The following is an 18,154-nucleotide window of genomic DNA, read 5'->3' as shown; positions in this document are numbered from 1 at the left end:
CTCAGGGACATGCAGTGAAGCCTGCACTGCTCCCTTCCCCACGCTCAGGTCATCCGCAGGTTGTGAACCCAGGACATCCTGTTTTAGAGTCACAGATTTCAAGGCCGGAAGGAACCATTAGATTCTCTTATCTGACTTCCTGCAAGGCACAGACCAGACAACCCTCCCCACAGTTAGCCCTGCAGAGAGCCCGATATTTCAAACCGCAAACCTTTACTGCTTGGGCTCAAAGGAACAGGCCCTTTAGCTCAGGGGCAGTAGCAGACCCGTAAACCCCTATGCATGGCCCAGCCACTAGAGGGGTGAACAGCCGCTCTGTTAGCATGGATTACACTGGCAGAAAGGGCTGGCTCCTGTACATTCCTGCTTTGGAGAGGGCACGCCATGCGGGCCTGCTGGTATTTCCACCGGCGCAGTTACCGCGTCTTCATCCCCCCTTGGGCGTGATTCTCCCCGACAGCCTGGTATTTCGCTCCTTCATTTGCTGGCTTATTTCACTCCTCTGTCCCACTCCCATACAGTGGTAACGCAGTATCTTTACTACCTGCTTCGCAAATGCTGCTGCAGAGCCCGGATTTGCTTTGCTAGAATTTCCCCATGTCTTTGATCCCTGATTTCTGGTGTACAGTATCTTTGGGACTAGCCATTGCAGTGGGTGGACTAGCTGCAGCCGAGGATGCTAATGAACAAACACGGGACACAGTGGATGCATGAGGGTAAAACCCCCAACAATGACACCCCTGCAATCCCATTACCACCAGCCTGTTAGCACAGGGATAAATGATAGGAACTGAAAGGCCACTTTCCCAGCAGTGCGCTGGCTTCTGCAGGGCTCACAGAAATAAAACGGGGAGTTATGCATCCGAGTATAGGCAAGGAACAGATCACTGGAGTAAGAACTACTTTTTTATGCAGTAACTTGCCAGCCTGTAGGTTTCTCCCACCATCTTTCCACACCAATGGGCCTCCACCAGCAGGTGGCGTGATCACACCACCTGCCGTTCACAGTCCCAATGCCCCTTACAGCAGAGGAGGCCTGAGTTCACACCAACATGACATTGCACGAGGAGGCGTGCGAGGATGGACCATGTGTGACCCAAAGCTGCTATCTCCGACTATCCTGAGTAAGTCTGCTCTGGCTACGTGCGCCATCCAATTGCACGTGAATGAGTCTGCGCTCTCGGACTGCCCAGGGCAAGCTGACATTTCCCGAGGGAAGCGTGTCTCTGTATCGAGGCTTTTGAGGATCTTGCAGGCACAGCTCAATTCCCTCTCTCTCTCTTTCAACTGCTATTCCTAGCCCAGGCTCAAATCAAGTAATCAGGAATCGGGGGGTGGCTGTCTTAGTCTGTATCCACAAAAATGAGGAGTCCAGTGGCACCTTAAATGGATTTATTTGGGCATAAGCTTCCATGGGTAAAAAAACCTCACTTCTTCAGCTGCATGGAGTGAAAATTACAGCTGCAGGCATTATCATCAAGTAATCTTTACCATCTCCCTTCTTGTGGTCTTGGGGTGAGAAGTGTTGTACTGTTGAGGAGTCGGGTTATTTTGGGTTTATGCAGGAGGCTTTTATTTAACAGTTATGACATCCACATGAGGGATGAAAACACAGTGGAGCTAGCTCTCCTGAGATATAGCGGTTTTTGTAAAGCTCCGACTGCTGGAATCAGGTTATGAGCTGCAAAGCTCAGCTTACATTTTAAAAAGTGCTCTCATAGATTTAAAACTTTTTAGACAGTGACTGTGTGTGCTAGTGGTTAGAGCACTGCCCTGGGACTCAGGAGAGCTGGGTTTTATTCCCACCTCTGCCACTGGCCTGCTAGGTGACGTTGGGCGAGTCACTGCCCCTCTATGCCTCAGTTTCTTCATCTGTATAATGGGGATAATGATCCTTTCTTCCTTTGTAAAGCGCTTTGAGAGCTATACGAGAGCAAGGGATTATTATTAATAATAAAAAAACCTGACACCAGGAGCCCAAGCCATCCCTGGCGTAAATCTGTTTCCACAGCACAGTCACCGCTCTGGTGGTTTACGACGTTTCCATTTCAGAGCCTTCTGCAAGTTAACTCAGTGGCACTTCTGGTAAGTGGCTACAATAGCAGGCGCTTCCTGCGCTGCCGCTACAGGAGTGGAGTTTACTTGCACCCGTGCCAAAGCTTTCGCTGCACCGGAAGAAAGGGCTGTGGTGTCAGCATCCGCTCGCTGCTCTTGGCTTGGGAAGCAGAGAGGTCACGCTCAGGGGCACAGGAAACACACGGGCCACTAAAAACAGGAACTAACTTGACCTGCTGTCTAGGGCTCCAGCCAGAGTCAAGTCCTTATAGGGTGACCAGATGTCCTGATTTTATAGGGACAGTCACGATTTTTGGGTCTTTTTCTTATTTTCCACATCTGCTCTCTGGTTACCCTAAGTCCTTAGCACTTCTCCAGTGCAATCCATCTATGGATCTCACAGGGGGACAAGTATTATCACCTCCCTACGAATGCAGCAGCTGAGGCCCCAGCCGTTAACAGAAACAGAAAGCGTACAAGGAGTGGAAGATGGGAGGGATCAGCAAAGAAACCTATCTTATTGAGGTCAGAGGGTGTAGGGATGCAGTGAGAAAGGCCAAAAGCCAGGTAGAGATGGACCTTGCGAAGGGAATTAAAACCAATAGTAAAAGGTTTTTTAGCCATATAAATAGGAAGAAAACCAAGAAAGAAGAAGTGGGACTGCTTAAAACTGTAAACGGAGTGGAGATTAAGGATAAGCCAGGCATGGCACAATATCTAAACGAATATTTTGCCTCAGTCTTTAATGAGGCTAATGAAGGGCTTAGGAATAGTGGCAGAGTGACTGATGGGAATGAAGGTGCGGGGTTGGAAATTACAGTATCCGAGGTAGAAGCCAAACTTGAACAGCTTAACGGTAGTAAATCAGGCGGCCGGATAATCTTCATCCTAGAATATTAAAGGAATTGGCGAGTGAAATTGCAAGCCCGTTAGCGATAATTTTTAATGAATCTCTAAACTCGGGGGTTGTACCGTTTGACTGGAGATTAGCTAATATAGTTCCTATTTTCAAGAAGGGGAAAAAAAGTGACCCGGGTAACTACAGGCCTGTTAGTTTAACATCTGTAGTATGTAAAGTCATGGAAAAAATATTAAAGGAGAGAGTAGTTATGGACCTTGAGGTCAATGGCAATTGGGACAAATTACAACATGGTTTTACGAAAGGTAGATCGTGCCAAACCAACCTGATCTCCTTCTTTGAGAAAGTAACAGATTTTTTAGACAAGGGAAATGCGGTGGATCTAATATATCTTGATTTCAGTAAGGCGTTTGATATGGTACCGCATGAAGAATTACTGGTTAAATTGGAAAAGATGGAGATCGAAATGAAAATCCAGAGGTGGATAAGGAACTGGTTAAAGGGGAGACTGCAGCGGGTCGTATTGAAAGGTGATCTGTCGGGTTGGAGGGGGGTTACCAGTGGAGTTCCTCAAGGTTCGGTTTTGGGTCCGATTTTATTCAATCTATTTATCACTGACCTCGGAACCAAAAGTAGGAGTGGGCTGATAAAGTTTGCGGATGACACCAAGTTGGGAGGTATTGCCAATTCGGAAAAGGATCGGGATATCCTCCAGGGAGATTTGGATGACCTTGTAAACTGGAGTATTAGTAATAGGATGAAATTCAATAGTGAGAAGTGCATTTAGGGATGACTAACAGGAATTTTAGTTATAAGCTGGGGACACACCAGTTGGAAGTAACGAAAGAGGAGAAGGACCTAGGAGTCCTGGTTGATCGTAGGATGACTATGAGTCGGCAATGTGATGTGGCCGTTAAAAAAGCTAATGCGGTCTTGGGATGCATTAGGCGAGATATTTCTAGTAGAGATAAGGAGGTGCTAGTCCCGTTATACAAGGCGTTGGTGAGACCTCATTTGGAGTACTGTGTGCAGTTTTGGTCTCCCATGTTTAAGAAGGATGAATTCAAACTGGAACGGGTACAAAGAAGGGCCACTAGAATGATCCGAGGAATGGAAAGCCTGTCGTATGAAAGGAGACTTGAGGAGCTTGGTTTGTTTTCCTTAACCAAACGAAGGTTGAGAGGAGATATGATTGCTCTCTTTAAATATATCGGAGGGATAAATACCAGGGAGGGAGAGGAATTATTTCAGCTCAGTACTAATGTGGACACGAGAACAAATGGATATAAATTGGCAGTCGGGAAGTTTAGGCTTGAAATTAGACGAAGGTTTCTAACCATTAGGGGAGTGAAATTCTGGAACAGCCTACCGAGGGAAACAGTGGGGGCGAAGGACCTCTCTGGCTTTAAGATTAAGCTTGATAAGTTTATGGAGGGAATGGTTTGATAGGATAACGTGATTTAGTCAATAGGTCAATAACGTGCCACCACTGGTAATTAGTACCGAGGGTCAATGTTGGGATATTGAAAGTCTTTTTCCTGAGTGTCTGGCTCGAGAGTCTTGCCCGCATGCTCAGGGTTCAGCTGATCGCTATATTTGGGGTTGGGAAGGAATTTTCCTCCAGGGTAGATTGGCAGTGGCCCTGGAGGTTTTTCGCCTTCCTCCGCAGCATGGGGCAGAGGTCGCTTGCTGGAGGATTATCTGCTACTTGAAGTCTTTAAATCAGGATTTGGGGACTTCAACAGCTGAGTCAAGGGAGAGAATTATTTCAGGCGTGGGTGGCTCAGCTTTTGTGGCCTGCATCTTGCGGGAGGTCAGACTAGATGATCATAATGGTCCCTTCTGATCATAAATTCTATGATTCTATGATTCATTTAGCTTCTGCTAAACAGCAAACACATCATTTTTGCTTATGGTGAATGCACATCAAAAACCAACCATTAGGGCTGTTTGAAAATTTTACCACCTAAATGGTTATTTTGACAGAAAACTGGGATTTCAACAAATGCATTTTTCACAATAGGTGTCTGTTTTCCACAAAACAAATTTATTTTGGAAAAAAAACAAACAAACCCCTGATCACCCCAATACCAAAATATTTTGTATAAACCCAGAAATATTTCAATTGGACAATGCTATCCCAGTGCCTCATGGGAATTGTAGTTCAGTTGCCTCATGTCTCCATTTTCCACTATGGGCCAGGCTCCTGGATGAACTACATCTCCCATGTTGCACCATAGCCAGGGACTCTCCATGACACACTAGGTGACTTCTCCAAGAGGGGAGACCAGGGTGTATCATGGGAAACATAGTCCAACCAGGGAACGTAGCCTACAGAGGGGGATAGGAGTATTAGGCACCTGACCTACAACAATGTTTCCCATGGGGCAACATTTCTAAAAACCAAAATATTTTGGATTTTGGCCAGAATTTTTGGTATTCAACTTCCTGCCACTAATCAACTTATCCACCCCCATTTTCCATCCGGCTCCACTAACCATGCTGCTAGGTAAAGCAGCATTTCTCACCTCTCCACACCAGAGCAATTGCAGCGTTTCTACACTGCAGGCCCAGCACTCCTCTTAAAGTAGCTACACAGGGTCTCGGTTTTTATGGGCCTCAAAGGGGCGTGTGTCTACTGGCAATCACATGACCCTTGCACTTCTTAAAGAGACAGTGGGTTACCAAACATCTCTAATCTTGCCTTTAAAAAAGCAGTAGTGGACCGGACCCTTCACTCCAAACCACGTGGCATGTCAGGATATGCTGGCGTTTATGGAATCAAGTCCCTGGATCTGAACCTGCTCCTACGGCATTGAATTCAGGTTTGAACCAGCAGCAGAAGGGGCCTGTTTTACAGCTACAGGTCAGGTGCTGTCGTTCTCGGTACCTTTGTCCCAAGGTGGCAGAAATCCCAGTAGGACAGTGGAGCTCCCAAGAGCCCCACCATTCAGGCTGGCAAATCTTGCAATATTTTCTTCAGTGCCTCTTAGGACATTTTCCACCTGTCTGAGCTGAAATTTCATGAGATGCGCTTGCGAGCTTTTTGGCTCCTTTGGATCTCAATGCAGACCTCTCACCCTGATTCAGCGTTAGTCCACTCCTGGAGTCTGGGCCAGATCCAAACACACCTCCTGAGTCCAGGGCTGTTAGAAGAAAGACATTGTATGTTACCAGTGACGTATGGGCTGGATCAGTCTAGGCGCCAGAACAGACTGGCATATAGGAGACCTGGATTCTAGCCTCAGCTATGCCACAGGCTCCCTGGGTGAACTTGGGCAAGTCATGTCATTACATTGTGCCTCAATTTCCCCATCAGTAAGACAGGGATAAAAATGCTTTGAGCTCCTCAGATGCGAGAAGCCGTGCATGTGCACAGGACTAGGTGAGCTGGCAGGGGATATAAAGTCAAACATTGACAGGAACAGAAAAGCAAAGCCATTTCCGTCATAATGACTGCAGCCTCCTTTAAGGCCTTTCACCCACCAGCCCGCGCCTTCGTGTGTAGGCACAAGTCCGGGCAGGGTGCGGGTTGGGGAAGGAATGTTGCCGTCAGTATTACGCTGGCAGGGCGCTGTTCTGCAGCGGGTAGCTACAGGCCCTGGAGGCGAGCCTGGGATGCCCGCTGTTCGGTGTTAGAGCAGGGATTCCTGCCAGCCCCCGGGGGACACGGGGAGAGCTGTCAGTGCCCATGAAGAGAGCTGGGCACAATTCCCAAATTTCCCAAGGTCCCCCCATGGCTTTCTAAGGCTGAGTGGGAATTGCTGCAAACGCTGCTCTTCATCGTGATGAGGGGGATCCTCAGCCCACCCCCTCTGCAGCTGGCCAGCTGTGCTGCCAGCCCCGCAAGCTGCACATGCTGCTGTCAGAGGAGCAGATGTGACAAGTTGATGCAGGCTGAGGGGAATCAGCAGCAGAGGGGGGCTGGGCTGACAGCACCATAGACCTGTGGGGGAGCCCCCCCAGGGCCTGCGCTGCCACTCTGCATTGGCATCACTCGACAGCAAGTCCAGCTTGGATCTGTTCGTGCCCAGGTTCATTCCCAGCCAGCAGCTGCTGACGCAGCCCTTTGCTGGGACATGTGAATAGCAACAGTGACACCCTGTGGCCGGCTGGTTGGCCTAGATCCCTGCTCTGCATTTGCGGGAGAACCAGCTGATCCCAGCACTCAGAGCCAGGGGCTACATCCTGGCCAGCCAGTGCTCAGAACCCCACTGGAAGGGTGATGCCCACCAGAGATACAGTCACTGGTGGGGGCCTCAGTAGCAGGGTGGCTGCAGGAAGTGGGCCGGGGGATGCAGTAGTGACTGGGGTGGCGCTGATACCAGGTGGTGATAGCACTTTACAACCCACAAGCTCCCCTCCCTGTTACAAGCCCCCTAGCTACTGCTCCCCCAGCCCCTCCTCAGCTCCCCTCAGTCTGGGAACACCTGCCTGTGCCCATGGGCTCATCGTCATCCTCCCTCTCCTCCTTCTACCTGGCCACGGGCACAAAGGAGGGGGGAACTGGGGGCGCAGAGCCATCGGCAGGGCATGGATCCACAGCAGGGCAAGTTGTTCCAGGAGCAGGGGGCTTTGAAGGGGAAGATGGTCCCTGCAGCTAAAGCCTGTAATAGGCCTCTGGGTTCCACGGCTGCCTTTGCCTTGTGCGGCCTGCGGCAAGCCGCTGCTCCAGCTGTAAGATGCAGGTTGTGATTCTGCGGGAACGTGGGCCCTGCATCGTGGGACCCTGCCGTGGCTGGCCCTGCACCCAGCCGAACTTCACAGCGCTGGGTGGTGCAGTGAGCACAGAGGGAGGTAAGTTTTCACCCTGGATTTCACAGGCTCGAGAGGCTGAGTGGGGCTGTTCCTTGTAGTTCAGGCCCTTGAATTGACCCATTCCTTAGTCGTTGGGACAGTACCCTCCCGGGGACAGCAAGGGGGCAGGGGGGCAGGGTACAGTCGTAGGAGGCAGGAGCCTGAGGCCAGTTCCAAGCTCCGCCCCCAACTCTTGGTAAGGTCACAAACTCTCTGTTCCTCAGCGTCCCCATGTGCAACGAGGCCAGTAGCACCTGCTCCCACGGGCTGGTGAAGAGCAGGGAGATCCCAGCCCGAAGGTTTTAGGGCCAAAATCTCCCCGTTGCTGATCCCTGCTGGAGAAACATGATGCGGCCGGGCTTTGGACTGGGGCGGGGCGTGCATGTGTAAAATGAGCAAATCAAGCTGTCTTGGGTTAAAATAAAATCACCCCCATAACCCTTCCAGACAGGGAGCGGGAGCCCTCCAGCACCACTTAAGAGAAGACGATTTTTTATTTAAGCTTCTCTCCCAGCCAAGACATTAACTCCCCACAAAATTTCACAGCCCCCATGAGGCCCATCAGTCAGGGCCAGGCTTGCCAGCACTATCTACTCAGCCGCCTGCTCCTGGAGTCTGTTCCCTCTCCAGTCCTGGTTTACAGCAGGTGGCAGCAGCAGTGGAAATAGTTCTGCAGCACCCTCACCTGATGTGGAAGGCAGGAGCCCAAGAACTGGTGTGTTGTTCTGGCCCCTGATGTTACCTTTACCCATCATCTTACTTGGCTGGATAGACCAAAGCTAGTGAGATAGGCATATCTCCATATATATTTGTATCTCAGAACTGGAAGGGACCCCGAAGGGTCATCGAGTCCAGCCCCCTGCCTTCACTAGCAGGACCAAGTACTGATTTTGCCCCAGATCATTAAGTGGCCCCCTCAAGGACTGAACTCACAACCCTGGGTTTAGCAGGCCAATGCTCAAACCACTGAGCCATCCCTTCCACTCAGTTGGGTGGGAGGAGGGCAGGGGCAGAGCAGGCTGGTGGGGAGTGAAGAGAAGATTGAAGCACATCAGGCCACGTAGCTCCAAACATTTCCTGTCACTTCAGTTGCCACTGATCAGGTCAGGACCCTCCCCAAGGACAGCGATAAACAGTCAGAAGCGCAGTAATGAGGGACGGGGCTCTAGCCACGCACCCTCCAGCTCAGTGTGTTTTAAACACTTTATTCTCACGTATGGCCACACAATTGACAGTACAAAAGTCCATGGATTCCCTTCTTCCACCTAACTCACTAGACAGGGAAGCTGACGGGCACCGCGCCTCTCATCTCATTCTGGGATGGTGTCCGGAGCCCAACCCAGGCGCTCATTGCAGTCACAGCCCCAGAGCATGTGGCCGAAGGGTTCTGAAGGAGAGGCTAGTGCAAGGTCAGAGGGAGCCTGAATGGGACAGAGCAAACCCATGGCCCAGGGGGATGAGGCAGATCTGGAGCAGGAGGTCCGGACTGTCCCATCATGGGCTGCTCGATTTCAAGGTCGGCTCCAGCCTCACACGAAGGCAGCAATTCAGTGATCCCGTCCAGCTGAGCCAGCTCCTGCTACCAAACATCCAGCCCAGCTGCAGGCTCGTCCTCTTCAGAGCCCTGGAGGAACAGGCTACAGGGGAATGGCTCTGTGCCCCCGGGACAGCTAGATGCTAAGGGGCACTGAGTGACACCCCAGCCCCTGGCCCCCAGGGACGCTGAGGAAGTGCACATGGAGGGGAGGCCTTGCCTGCTGCTGTGAGATGAGAGGGAGCCCCCACTGCACCAACCCCCCGTGAGGAGGGGTATTTCCTTGGCAATGAAGTAAGAGTGAATTCTTTACAGTAGGTGCTGGATTAACAGCCCTGGCCCTCCATCCCCCAGCTTGTCTCCCCTGCCAAGTGGCCTCAGCCCTGACTTGAAGGGACAATCAGGAGGACAGCAAGGCCCATGCCCATTCACTCTCTGGCGGCTGTGAGCAGGGGGCCGATGGGGATTGTGAGTCAGGCAGTGGGGACACCTGTGCATGGATCCAGCTGGCCACCAACTCATTCCACTAGGCCACCAAAACCTCAGACAGCAGCAACCCCGTCTGGCTTTGACCAAGCTCCTCCCGCCACCCACCTCCATAACTGGCCTTATGCAGCAGTTCAGTGGGCAAGACACTTGGCTTTGGGGTTGATCCAGGGACAGCTGGCTCCTGACACGAGCACTGCAAGCTCAGGCGCCGGGAGAGGCTGGGATCACTAGCACCCGGGAGCTGCTGGTCGGGGCAAGCTAGAGACGATCTGGAAAGAGCCAGCAGGGAAAGTGAAACCTTTAAAATCCAGGGGCGGTGGGGGAAGGGTTTCCCATTCTCCAGTATGTGATGCAGCCCGGAGGGCGATATGGGGCCTCCCCATTTCCAGGGACCAGTTTACATCGACCAACCACAGTGTGTTTGGGGTGGGGGGTTGAGGGGAGCAAAGAGTCATCTAGACAGTTAACCTGGGACTGTGCAGTCAACTGTCCATTGAGAACGTCCTCAGCAGATCGCCCCCGCGGCTGGTTTGCTACTGGAGGACGTACGGCCTGTGAATTAAGCCGCGTCAGCCGGCATGGCCTGGAGCTTAAAATGTCACCGTTCAGTCCCGGTCGCTGGGGCTTTGCCTTTCTCGCCATCCTGGAACACGGCAGCCTCCTCCTCAGCTCTCGGCTCCGGCCTCTCCACTTGGGGACTTGGTCACTGAGCTGAATTTTCTGCTTTGGGGCTCAGGCCTAGGCTGGGGCTGCCTGGAACTGAGTTCTGGGAACCTTTGAGAAAAATCCTGTGGAGAAGCAACCCCCCCCCCCCCACAAATATTAGACAGCGAACAGCCTCTCCAGCCACGAGCCCGCACTCACGGCCTGCCCGAGCAGCATCAGGCACAAGCCAACGGGCAGCTACCTGCGCCCATAGCCAGGAGCTCTCTCGGGCTCTCGCTGGGCTGCCCACTCCCCGGACAGGAGTGCCCTGAGGAGCTGCCACCTGTCTCCCTCCGACACTCGGGGCCCAGGTCTCTGCTGGAGTCAGTGTCATTCCACCCCAGAGAACTGGGCCCTTGCCGGCTTCATCCTCCTGCCTCCATGGCAGCCCCTTAGCTACCCAGCCTCGTTCCCGTCGACCCGCTGTGCTAAACATCCTTCTCCTCTCCCCTCACTTCCACAATTCCTCCCTCTCCCACTCAGAGTCGGTGAGGCCCAGAGCCCATCATGTGAGCACCAAGCAGACTCTCCTGAGATTTCCAGGGCAGTGGAACAGTTCTGCCCTTGCAAGCCGACTCACAGTCCCTCGGAGGTTAGATTGCACAGGGCAGGGCTGGATTTGCCCCGAGGAACACAGGAGACCATTATAGCCTCCCTCGTACTCCCCCAGGTGCAGCATGCGCGTAAGGTACGTGGGCAGTCTCACCTGCGCCCGGCAGATGTCCAGCATGATTCCTGCCCGAACCAGGCACCAGATCTCACCCACCAGCGAGATGAAGATGTTCACGATGTCCATCCACCGGCCCACCGTCATTAGGAGGATGAGCAAGCCTCCCATCCTCACAAACACTGTCTGATAGACCATCTGCTCGCTGGGGTTATGCCTCTGCTCCTCTGCCAGGAACAAAACGGTCACAGCATGAACCATTTCCTACCCTCCCTTTGGGCTTGGGCAGCAACTTCGGCCACATCACGTGGCTGCTATGGCCAGGAAAATGGTCCCTTCCTAAGACATTGGATACAGCTACACTGGCGCTGGAGGTGTAACTCCCAGCTTGGGCAGACATATCTGCACTAGCTTCGATCAAACTAGCATGCTAAGAACAGAAGAGTAGCGTCTGTTCTGCCTCCAGGGCAGGGCTGCAGGAAGCCATGTTCCTGAGCTGCTGCCCGGGACAGTCCAGATCTCCGCCCTTGGCAGAAATTGGAGAATGGATCGCAGGCATTGGAGGCCTATGACCTGAGCTAGGCAGGAGGTCAGAGGAGAGGATCACAGCGGTCACTTCGGGATTTATAATCTGTGGCTCGAGGTGGTGGGAACAGTTCCCAGGACAATGAGAAACACGCCTGAGCGCTACCAGAACTACACGAGCAGCAGGAGAGAATTCGATCCCATTCTGGTTCCAAACATTCCCGCCCACCACACTCGCTCCACCAACGAAGCGCAAAACAGAACAAGCTCCCATGGGCTGATCATACGCTGGTGGGCAGCTCGACCCCGTGTCCTGCGTCCAACGGCTGGACTTGCTCATTGGGAGGGCTCCGTTTAAAGGTCCCGTTTTGAGCGGTTAGTCCCCACGAATAAGACCAGGGGGTTCCTCCGTCTTGCCTGGAAGTGCACAAAGCAAATCCCCTTGCCAAAGAAACCTAGGGGCCTTGGGAGCATCTGGCCAGGAAGGAGATCAGCTGGTTTCCGAGCTGCCACGGGGACCTCACCTTGCATGTAGATGACCAGCAGGGTGTAGCAGATGGTGAGCGGCGTCCAGAAGCGTACGGCCTCCGAGGTGGTGAGGAAATCCCTGTTGATCAGCGCGACAGCGGCCAGGTCAGCCACCACGAAGGTGATCTTGAGGGCGTTGCAGAGCAGGGTGGGGATGCCGTGCCAGGTGGTGAGCAGGAAGATGCAGACCCCGCAGTAGCGCTCCTTGCTGTGCAGCTCGTACATGGTGCAGACGTGCCGGGCCAGCCTCCAGACGTAGCAGGTGATCAGGCCGGCCAGGCCCAAGCTGAGGAGCAGGTTGCAGCTGCGGTGGGGAGCTCCCTCCAGGAGGTAGCTGAGGCTGCAGGAGATGCCGCACCCCAGGGAGTACTGGCACAGCAGGTACAACTGGCTGCTGTGGGCCCCCTGCGGAAGCAGAGCGTTGGAGATGCAGCACGTTAGCTGCATGCCCGTGGGACGGCTATTGATACACGTTGCTCGAGGCAGAGCCTAAAATTCAGCGGCTGGTCTAATTCCCCGGCACAGCAAATGGAAACCACTCAAGACGTCAGAGAGCAGCCGCCAACTTGGGGCGGATAATGTTACACTGCAGCTAAGATAATGGTGGTGTAACAAGACAGCTGCGTGTGGTTCACATTGTGCAGCGCTGGGACCAGGGCGCTGCTCCTTCAGCTACCCACCTACCACCTGAGCTAAGGGACTGCCCCAGGACAGGTAGCTCCTTCCCTGCTGCCCTCGAATGTCTGGCACAACATCCCTTTGCCTGTCCTCTCCTCCACATCCACACCCCACGTGGCCTGTGGCCAGAAGTTAGGACTTCGTAGGCCTCTGCCTTGAGGTTTCATGAGCTGCAGACCCTCGGGCGGAGGAGCACTGGTAAAAACGAGGAGCTCCCAACCCCGGTAGGTTCTCCCATCCCACAGCAGCCCAGACACAGGACGGTCTGATGAGCAAAACCTCTGGGCCTACACATGCGTCTAATCACGTGTCATCTGACTCTGCCCAGGAAGGGTGGTCCAGCAGCTAGGACCCTAGGCCAGGGGTTTTCAACCTTTTTTTTCTGGCAACCCTGTTGAAGAAAATTGTTGATGCCCACAGCCCAACGGAGCTGGGGATGAGGGGTTTGGGGTGCAGGAGGGATCTCTGGGTTTGGGGGGGGCTCAGGGCTGGGGTTTGGGGTGCAGGAGGGGTCTCTGGGTTTGGGGCGGCTCAGGGCTGGGGCAGGGGTGCAGGAGGGGGGTCAGGGCTCTGGGCTGGGGGTGAAGACTAGGGTGGAGCCAGGGATGAGGGGGTTGGGGTGCAGGAGGGGCATAGGGCTGGGGCAGGAGATTGGGGCGTGGGGTTACCTCCAGCTGCTCCTGGTCAGTGGCGCAGCCGGGGTGCAAAGGCAGGCTTCCCGCCTGTCCTGGCACTGCGGACTGCACTGCGCTCCGGAAGCAGCCAGCAGCAGGCGCAGGTGCTGCCCCCCTAGCTTCTGGGAACCAGCCAATGGGAATGTGGAGCCAGTGCTCGAGGTGGGGGCAGCGCACGGAGCCCCATGGCCCCACCGCCTAGGAGCTGGACCTGCTGCTGGCAGCTTCCAGGGTGCAGCGCGGTGTCACAACAGGTAGGGACTAGCCTGCCTTAGCCAGGCACCACAGGCCTTTTAATGGCCCGGTCGACGGTGCTGACCAGAGCTGCCAGGACCTAGTGCCTTCCATTCCGCAGTTTGAAAACCGCTGCCTTGGGCTGCCACTCAGCAGATCAACGTTTGACTCCTGGCTCTAGTCTCTTGGTCCTCAGACCAGCGAGGTCTGGAGAAGTCAGCTCTGCAGCACCTCCCTCAGGCCAGTCGCAGGGGTGTTCATAGACTCCAGCCTTCATCAGGTCATCAACTAGGGCTGGACACTCCCTGGGGCAGGAATATTACAGGCAAATGGAAGATAGAGAACCATGCACAGTGTGGCCTAGTGAATAGCGCACTAAACTGGTACTCATGAGACCTGGGTTCTATTCCTGGCTCTGTGTGACTTTGGGCAAGTCCCTACTCCACTCTGCCTCAGTCTCCCCTTCTGTAAAACGGGGATAAATGACACAGATCTCCTTTATTAAGCATTTTGAGATCTACTGAAGGAAAGTGTCCTGTCAGAGCTGTGAGTTATTACTACACTGCACTAGACTATACATCAGGAATCCACCCTCCTGGTCCGGTCCCAACAATGGCTCATACATGACTACAGAGAGTATCAGGAGATTATTACACAGGCCCTTACCCAGAGGTGGCAACTCACCTTATTCAGGGACAGCAGCATAGACACAGCCCTGAGGGAAAACTCCAGCACCACCAAAGCAGCCACGCGATACCCAACCACCGTGAAGATCAACGTCAGTAGAAGGAGGTGGATGTGATCCAGCAGGGACCATTGGGAGCGGATGATCTCCTTCTCCTTCTGCCTGTCCGGGTCACTGGGAACAGAGAGACACAGGCTCAGGGCACAGCTGGCTCAGGATCAGTCCTCGGGGTGCTGGGGAATCCCTCCCTCCTGCTGCATTAGGGGAAGTCCGGGCCCCAGGCAGCTAACCTTAAACCACCTTCACCCTCAAAGAAATGGAGCAGCTGGACTGAGGGCCCAGCCCTGTAGCCAGATTCTGGTAACTCACCCTTCCGTGCAGTGCCAGAGTGTGGGAAGGTCCATTGGTTTCAGTGGAAACAGAGCATCTGCAGGATCAAGCCCCAAGGGGCCCGACTCCCCCCATTACTCCAACCAAGAGCAGCTTTTCTTGCTTTCTCCTTAGGTCCATCCAGGCCCCTCTCCTGCCTGGAGGATGCCCCCTGCTCCCCAAGTCCTCCATCCAAAGCAGCTAATAACTACCACAGCAGCTCAGGATCCCAAAGTGTTACCCGTCTGCTCTAGTTTATGCACAAAGGCCAGCTATGCACATCCAGCCCCAGCGAGATGCAGCTGACTCTGGGGAGAGGAGCTTGAGTCAAAGACACCAGGCCTCGGCCATACACTTTGAACGAGGGGCAGGAGATCTTCACAGAGCAGCGGGACTCGTGGGTCTTCGGGTCTGACCCAAGAGATCCAGGCACACGAAGCTGCCCAGGGTTGGCTCCACCTGACGGGCAGCGACTCTAGAATTTTGGCCACACAAGAGGCCCCCTCAGCCAGAAAGTAAATAATAATCCTGAAGAAACCCAGTTCCAGACCTTTCCCCCACCCCAGCTACCCACCCATTCTCCTAGAGCTCTTCAACCTACACCGGGTCCCCTGTCCCAGCCCCCCTGGCAGCTGTCCCTCACAGATCATCTCCTGGGCTCTGGCCATGGGGGAGAGCAGGTCCACTCTGTGGTGGGTTCAGGGCCAGGGAGGGGGGTGTTCCCCTTTGGCTTTTGAGGTGGCAGGTCTGCCCTGAGCAGTGTTGGGGTGGAGGACGTTGGGGTAGGCTGGAGCAAGGAGAAAGGGAAGGGACCCCTTCCACAAGCAGCTGGGGCTGGGTTGAATAGGCTACAGCCCCTCCGTGCAAGGGTAGCTTGGTGCTTTCTCCTCCCTGTGTGGCAGGCAAAGGCTCTGGGGTGCACCCCCATAGACACCTAGAGACACCCAATTCCCAGCACAGGGGCGCTAGTGGGTCCCTCTCAGAGAGGGCTGAGCAGCTCGACCAGCAGAGGTTGCCAACCAGCCAGGATTCATTTCATGCAATGAAACCTCCAGGATTAACGCCAACCAAAATTGGCAACCTTAAGAGTGGCCTGTGCATTGCGGGGTGGGGCACAAAGACTTCTTTTTTGGCCAATCTTCCCCCCCTTCCCCAAGTGTAACTAGTAGCTGGCCCCTGCTGGCCCCCAGAGGCAGCCTTCGGGGCCAGCCAGGGAGCTGATCCGTTGGGATACACCTGATCTGACACATTGGCTGAGCCAAGAGAGGTTCTGAACATGTGTTTGTAACGCAGTAACTTTGGAAGGCCGTGTCTGATCAATTCCAAAAGCCAGGGAATGTTCTAGGCATCACTGGGCAGAACGCTATTGATTGGTGGGTGTGATCAGAAAAACCAAAAGGGGGAAGTGGGGAGACCCTGGCACATGGTTGGCAGAGCCAGCAGCTTCAGCCAGGCTTGCAATCCTCTACAGCTCAAAGAGCTGGTGGGGGGCAGCCATTAATGCCATTCAGCGTCACCCCAGCCCAGCCCTGCCCATCCTCCCCATAGAGGCTAACATGCTGACCCCCAGAATGACCCCTCAGTGCCCAGACAGAAGGAATTAATAATGGGCTGGAGGGGGGAAGGGAGGCCCACAGAGCCATGGGTATGGGGAAGAGGGAATGTGGGTACAGGGAGCCCCTGGCATGCAGGGCAGAGAGACAATTTTATGGGGGAGGGGGACACCCTGTGCCCCTGGCATGAGGGAGGAGCAGGGGGATTGCAGGGAGTCCCTGTAGTAGAAGGGGATGACGGGGCAGCACACAGGGATCGGGGGAGGGGAGGGGGGGCAGAGGGATGTTTGCACTGAGCTGGGCCTACACAAGGCATGAAGTGTGTCACGCCCTTGTTGTATAGGCTAGTAAACAGCGGGGGGGGGGGAGGGAGGGACAGGGCCAGGGGGCAGCCTAGCCCCAGATGCCCGTTAATCTTTGCAATCAGATCCAAGGCTCTACCCAAGGAAAAGGAGCTAGAGACTCAAATAGCTTTTCCTCCGCCAGGCCCAGGAGACTGGCAGGAGCCCAGCAGGGGCCAGAACCTGCCATTCCAGACAGCCCAGCAGGGTCACGCTGCCGGCCAGCGAGCTGCGACCCGCCTGGATTTCAATGCCCGGCGTCAGAGTCCATTCTTCACCAGGTGGCACTCAAGCAGCGCGTGTGCCCATCTCAACTGAACCCGCCGGGCAGCAGGACCCGGGGGCAGGGAGAAAGGGCTTGGCGGAAATCAAAGCTGCTCAGGGAATCATTTTTGTTGGGAGGAGCGATTCCTCCCCCACTTACTTCAGACACTGGATGTAGAGATAAATCTTCACCAGGGTGCAGAGGACAGACACAGCACAGGCTCCTATCAGCCCTGCAGGGGAGAAAAGAGCCAGGTGGGTCCTGGGGAAGCCAAGGAGACCAGAGGGGGCAGCTAGTAAAGGGCTAAACTCACCTTGCAAGAGAGAGTCCAGCAGGGTGGAACCCCAGGCCAAGCTGGGGAAGCTGGGGAGCCAGGAGGCCAGGAACTCAAAGGAGAACATTTTCCACCAACTCTGAGCGGGCTTGGAATCAGGTGTGGGGAGCTGGGCTCTGCCTGGCTGATGTCAGTCTCAAAGGTCTGCAGAGAGGAGTTTGATAAGAGGCACCAGGAGGGGGCTAGGGTGCTGGTAAATCATTCTCCATGTGCCCTGCCTGCAATCAGCTGGCCAGAGAGGGCTGGGGGAGTGGGAAGGGCTCTTCACAAGGGTGCCTGGAATTCCTGTGTTAAAGGGACCCAGCCAGGCAAGTTAGTTCTGCGGCTGAGCTAAAGAACTAGCAGTGTTTTGCTAGCCTAAGGCAGCCTGGCCCAGTGGCAACATGGAGGGGAGAAGCTGGGTTCTGTGCTGGGTTCTGCTACCAATTCAAAGCCTGTGATAGTGGGCAAGTTATTTTGCTGCTTGTGCCTCAGTTTCCCCATGTGTAAAATGCAGCAAATGCTGCTTGCCCTCCTTTCTAAAGTGCTCCCGGACCCTCTGATTAAAACTCTCCTTTTGTACTTGATATTGTTATTAGTGCATGAAAACTGACCCACCCCCACTCTGAGCATGAAACAGAAAGAGCCAAAACATGGAAAAGTACCAGATTTAAAACCCCCCTTTTGGGTTGTATCATCTCAGGTTTTGGTGCTCACCTAGGGGCAAAATACTGGTTCTTTTCTTAAAGTAATTTTAAGCCTGACCCCGCCCCCCATCTGTGTAGTTAATCAATGTAAGCGTGGGGGCGGCAGACAATACATGGGAGAGAAACTAGAGGAAAAGCTGGTCTCTGTCTCCCTCATCCCCTTTCTTCAGCTCTCT

General features: G+C 54.1%; 1 protein-coding gene across 1 annotated transcript; it reads right to left on the bottom strand.

The window, feature by feature from the left end:
• Positions 1 to 8,857: 8,857 nt before the first annotated feature.
• Positions 8,858 to 17,913, bottom strand: TMEM82 (transmembrane protein 82). Its single transcript, XM_039509275.1, has 6 exons — positions 17,272 to 17,913; positions 17,118 to 17,190; positions 14,430 to 14,604; positions 12,156 to 12,564; positions 11,146 to 11,333; positions 8,858 to 10,522 (listed from the first exon to the last, which is right to left on the bottom strand). Exons 1-6 carry the CDS (start codon positions 17,357 to 17,359, stop codon positions 10,400 to 10,402), a joined length of 1,056 nt encoding a protein of 351 aa, XP_039365209.1. The 5' UTR covers positions 17,360 to 17,913; the 3' UTR covers positions 8,858 to 10,399.
• Positions 17,914 to 18,154: the final 241 nt, after the last annotated feature.

Source organism: Mauremys reevesii, linkage group 21 (assembly GCF_016161935.1).
Source record: "Mauremys reevesii isolate NIE-2019 linkage group 21, ASM1616193v1, whole genome shotgun sequence".
Taxonomy (NCBI): Eukaryota; Metazoa; Chordata; order Testudines; family Geoemydidae; genus Mauremys; species Mauremys reevesii.
This window is presented reverse-complemented; position numbering and strand designations above follow the sequence as displayed.

Excerpts from the sequence above, each read along its gene's own strand:
- TMEM82 (XM_039509275.1), bottom strand. The coding sequence starts at position 17,359 with ATGTTCTCCTTTGAGTTCCTGGCCTCCTGGCTCCCCAGCTTCCCCAGC. Across the intron at positions 14,605-17,117 it reads CTCTACATCCAGTGTCTGAA|TGACCCGGACAGGCAGAAGG; the intron begins GTAAGTGGGGGA and ends CTCTGTTCCCAG. Across the intron at positions 10,523-11,145 it reads TGGACATCTGCCGGGCGCAG|GATTTTTCTCAAAGGTTCCC; the intron begins GTGAGACTGCCC and ends GCTTCTCCACAG.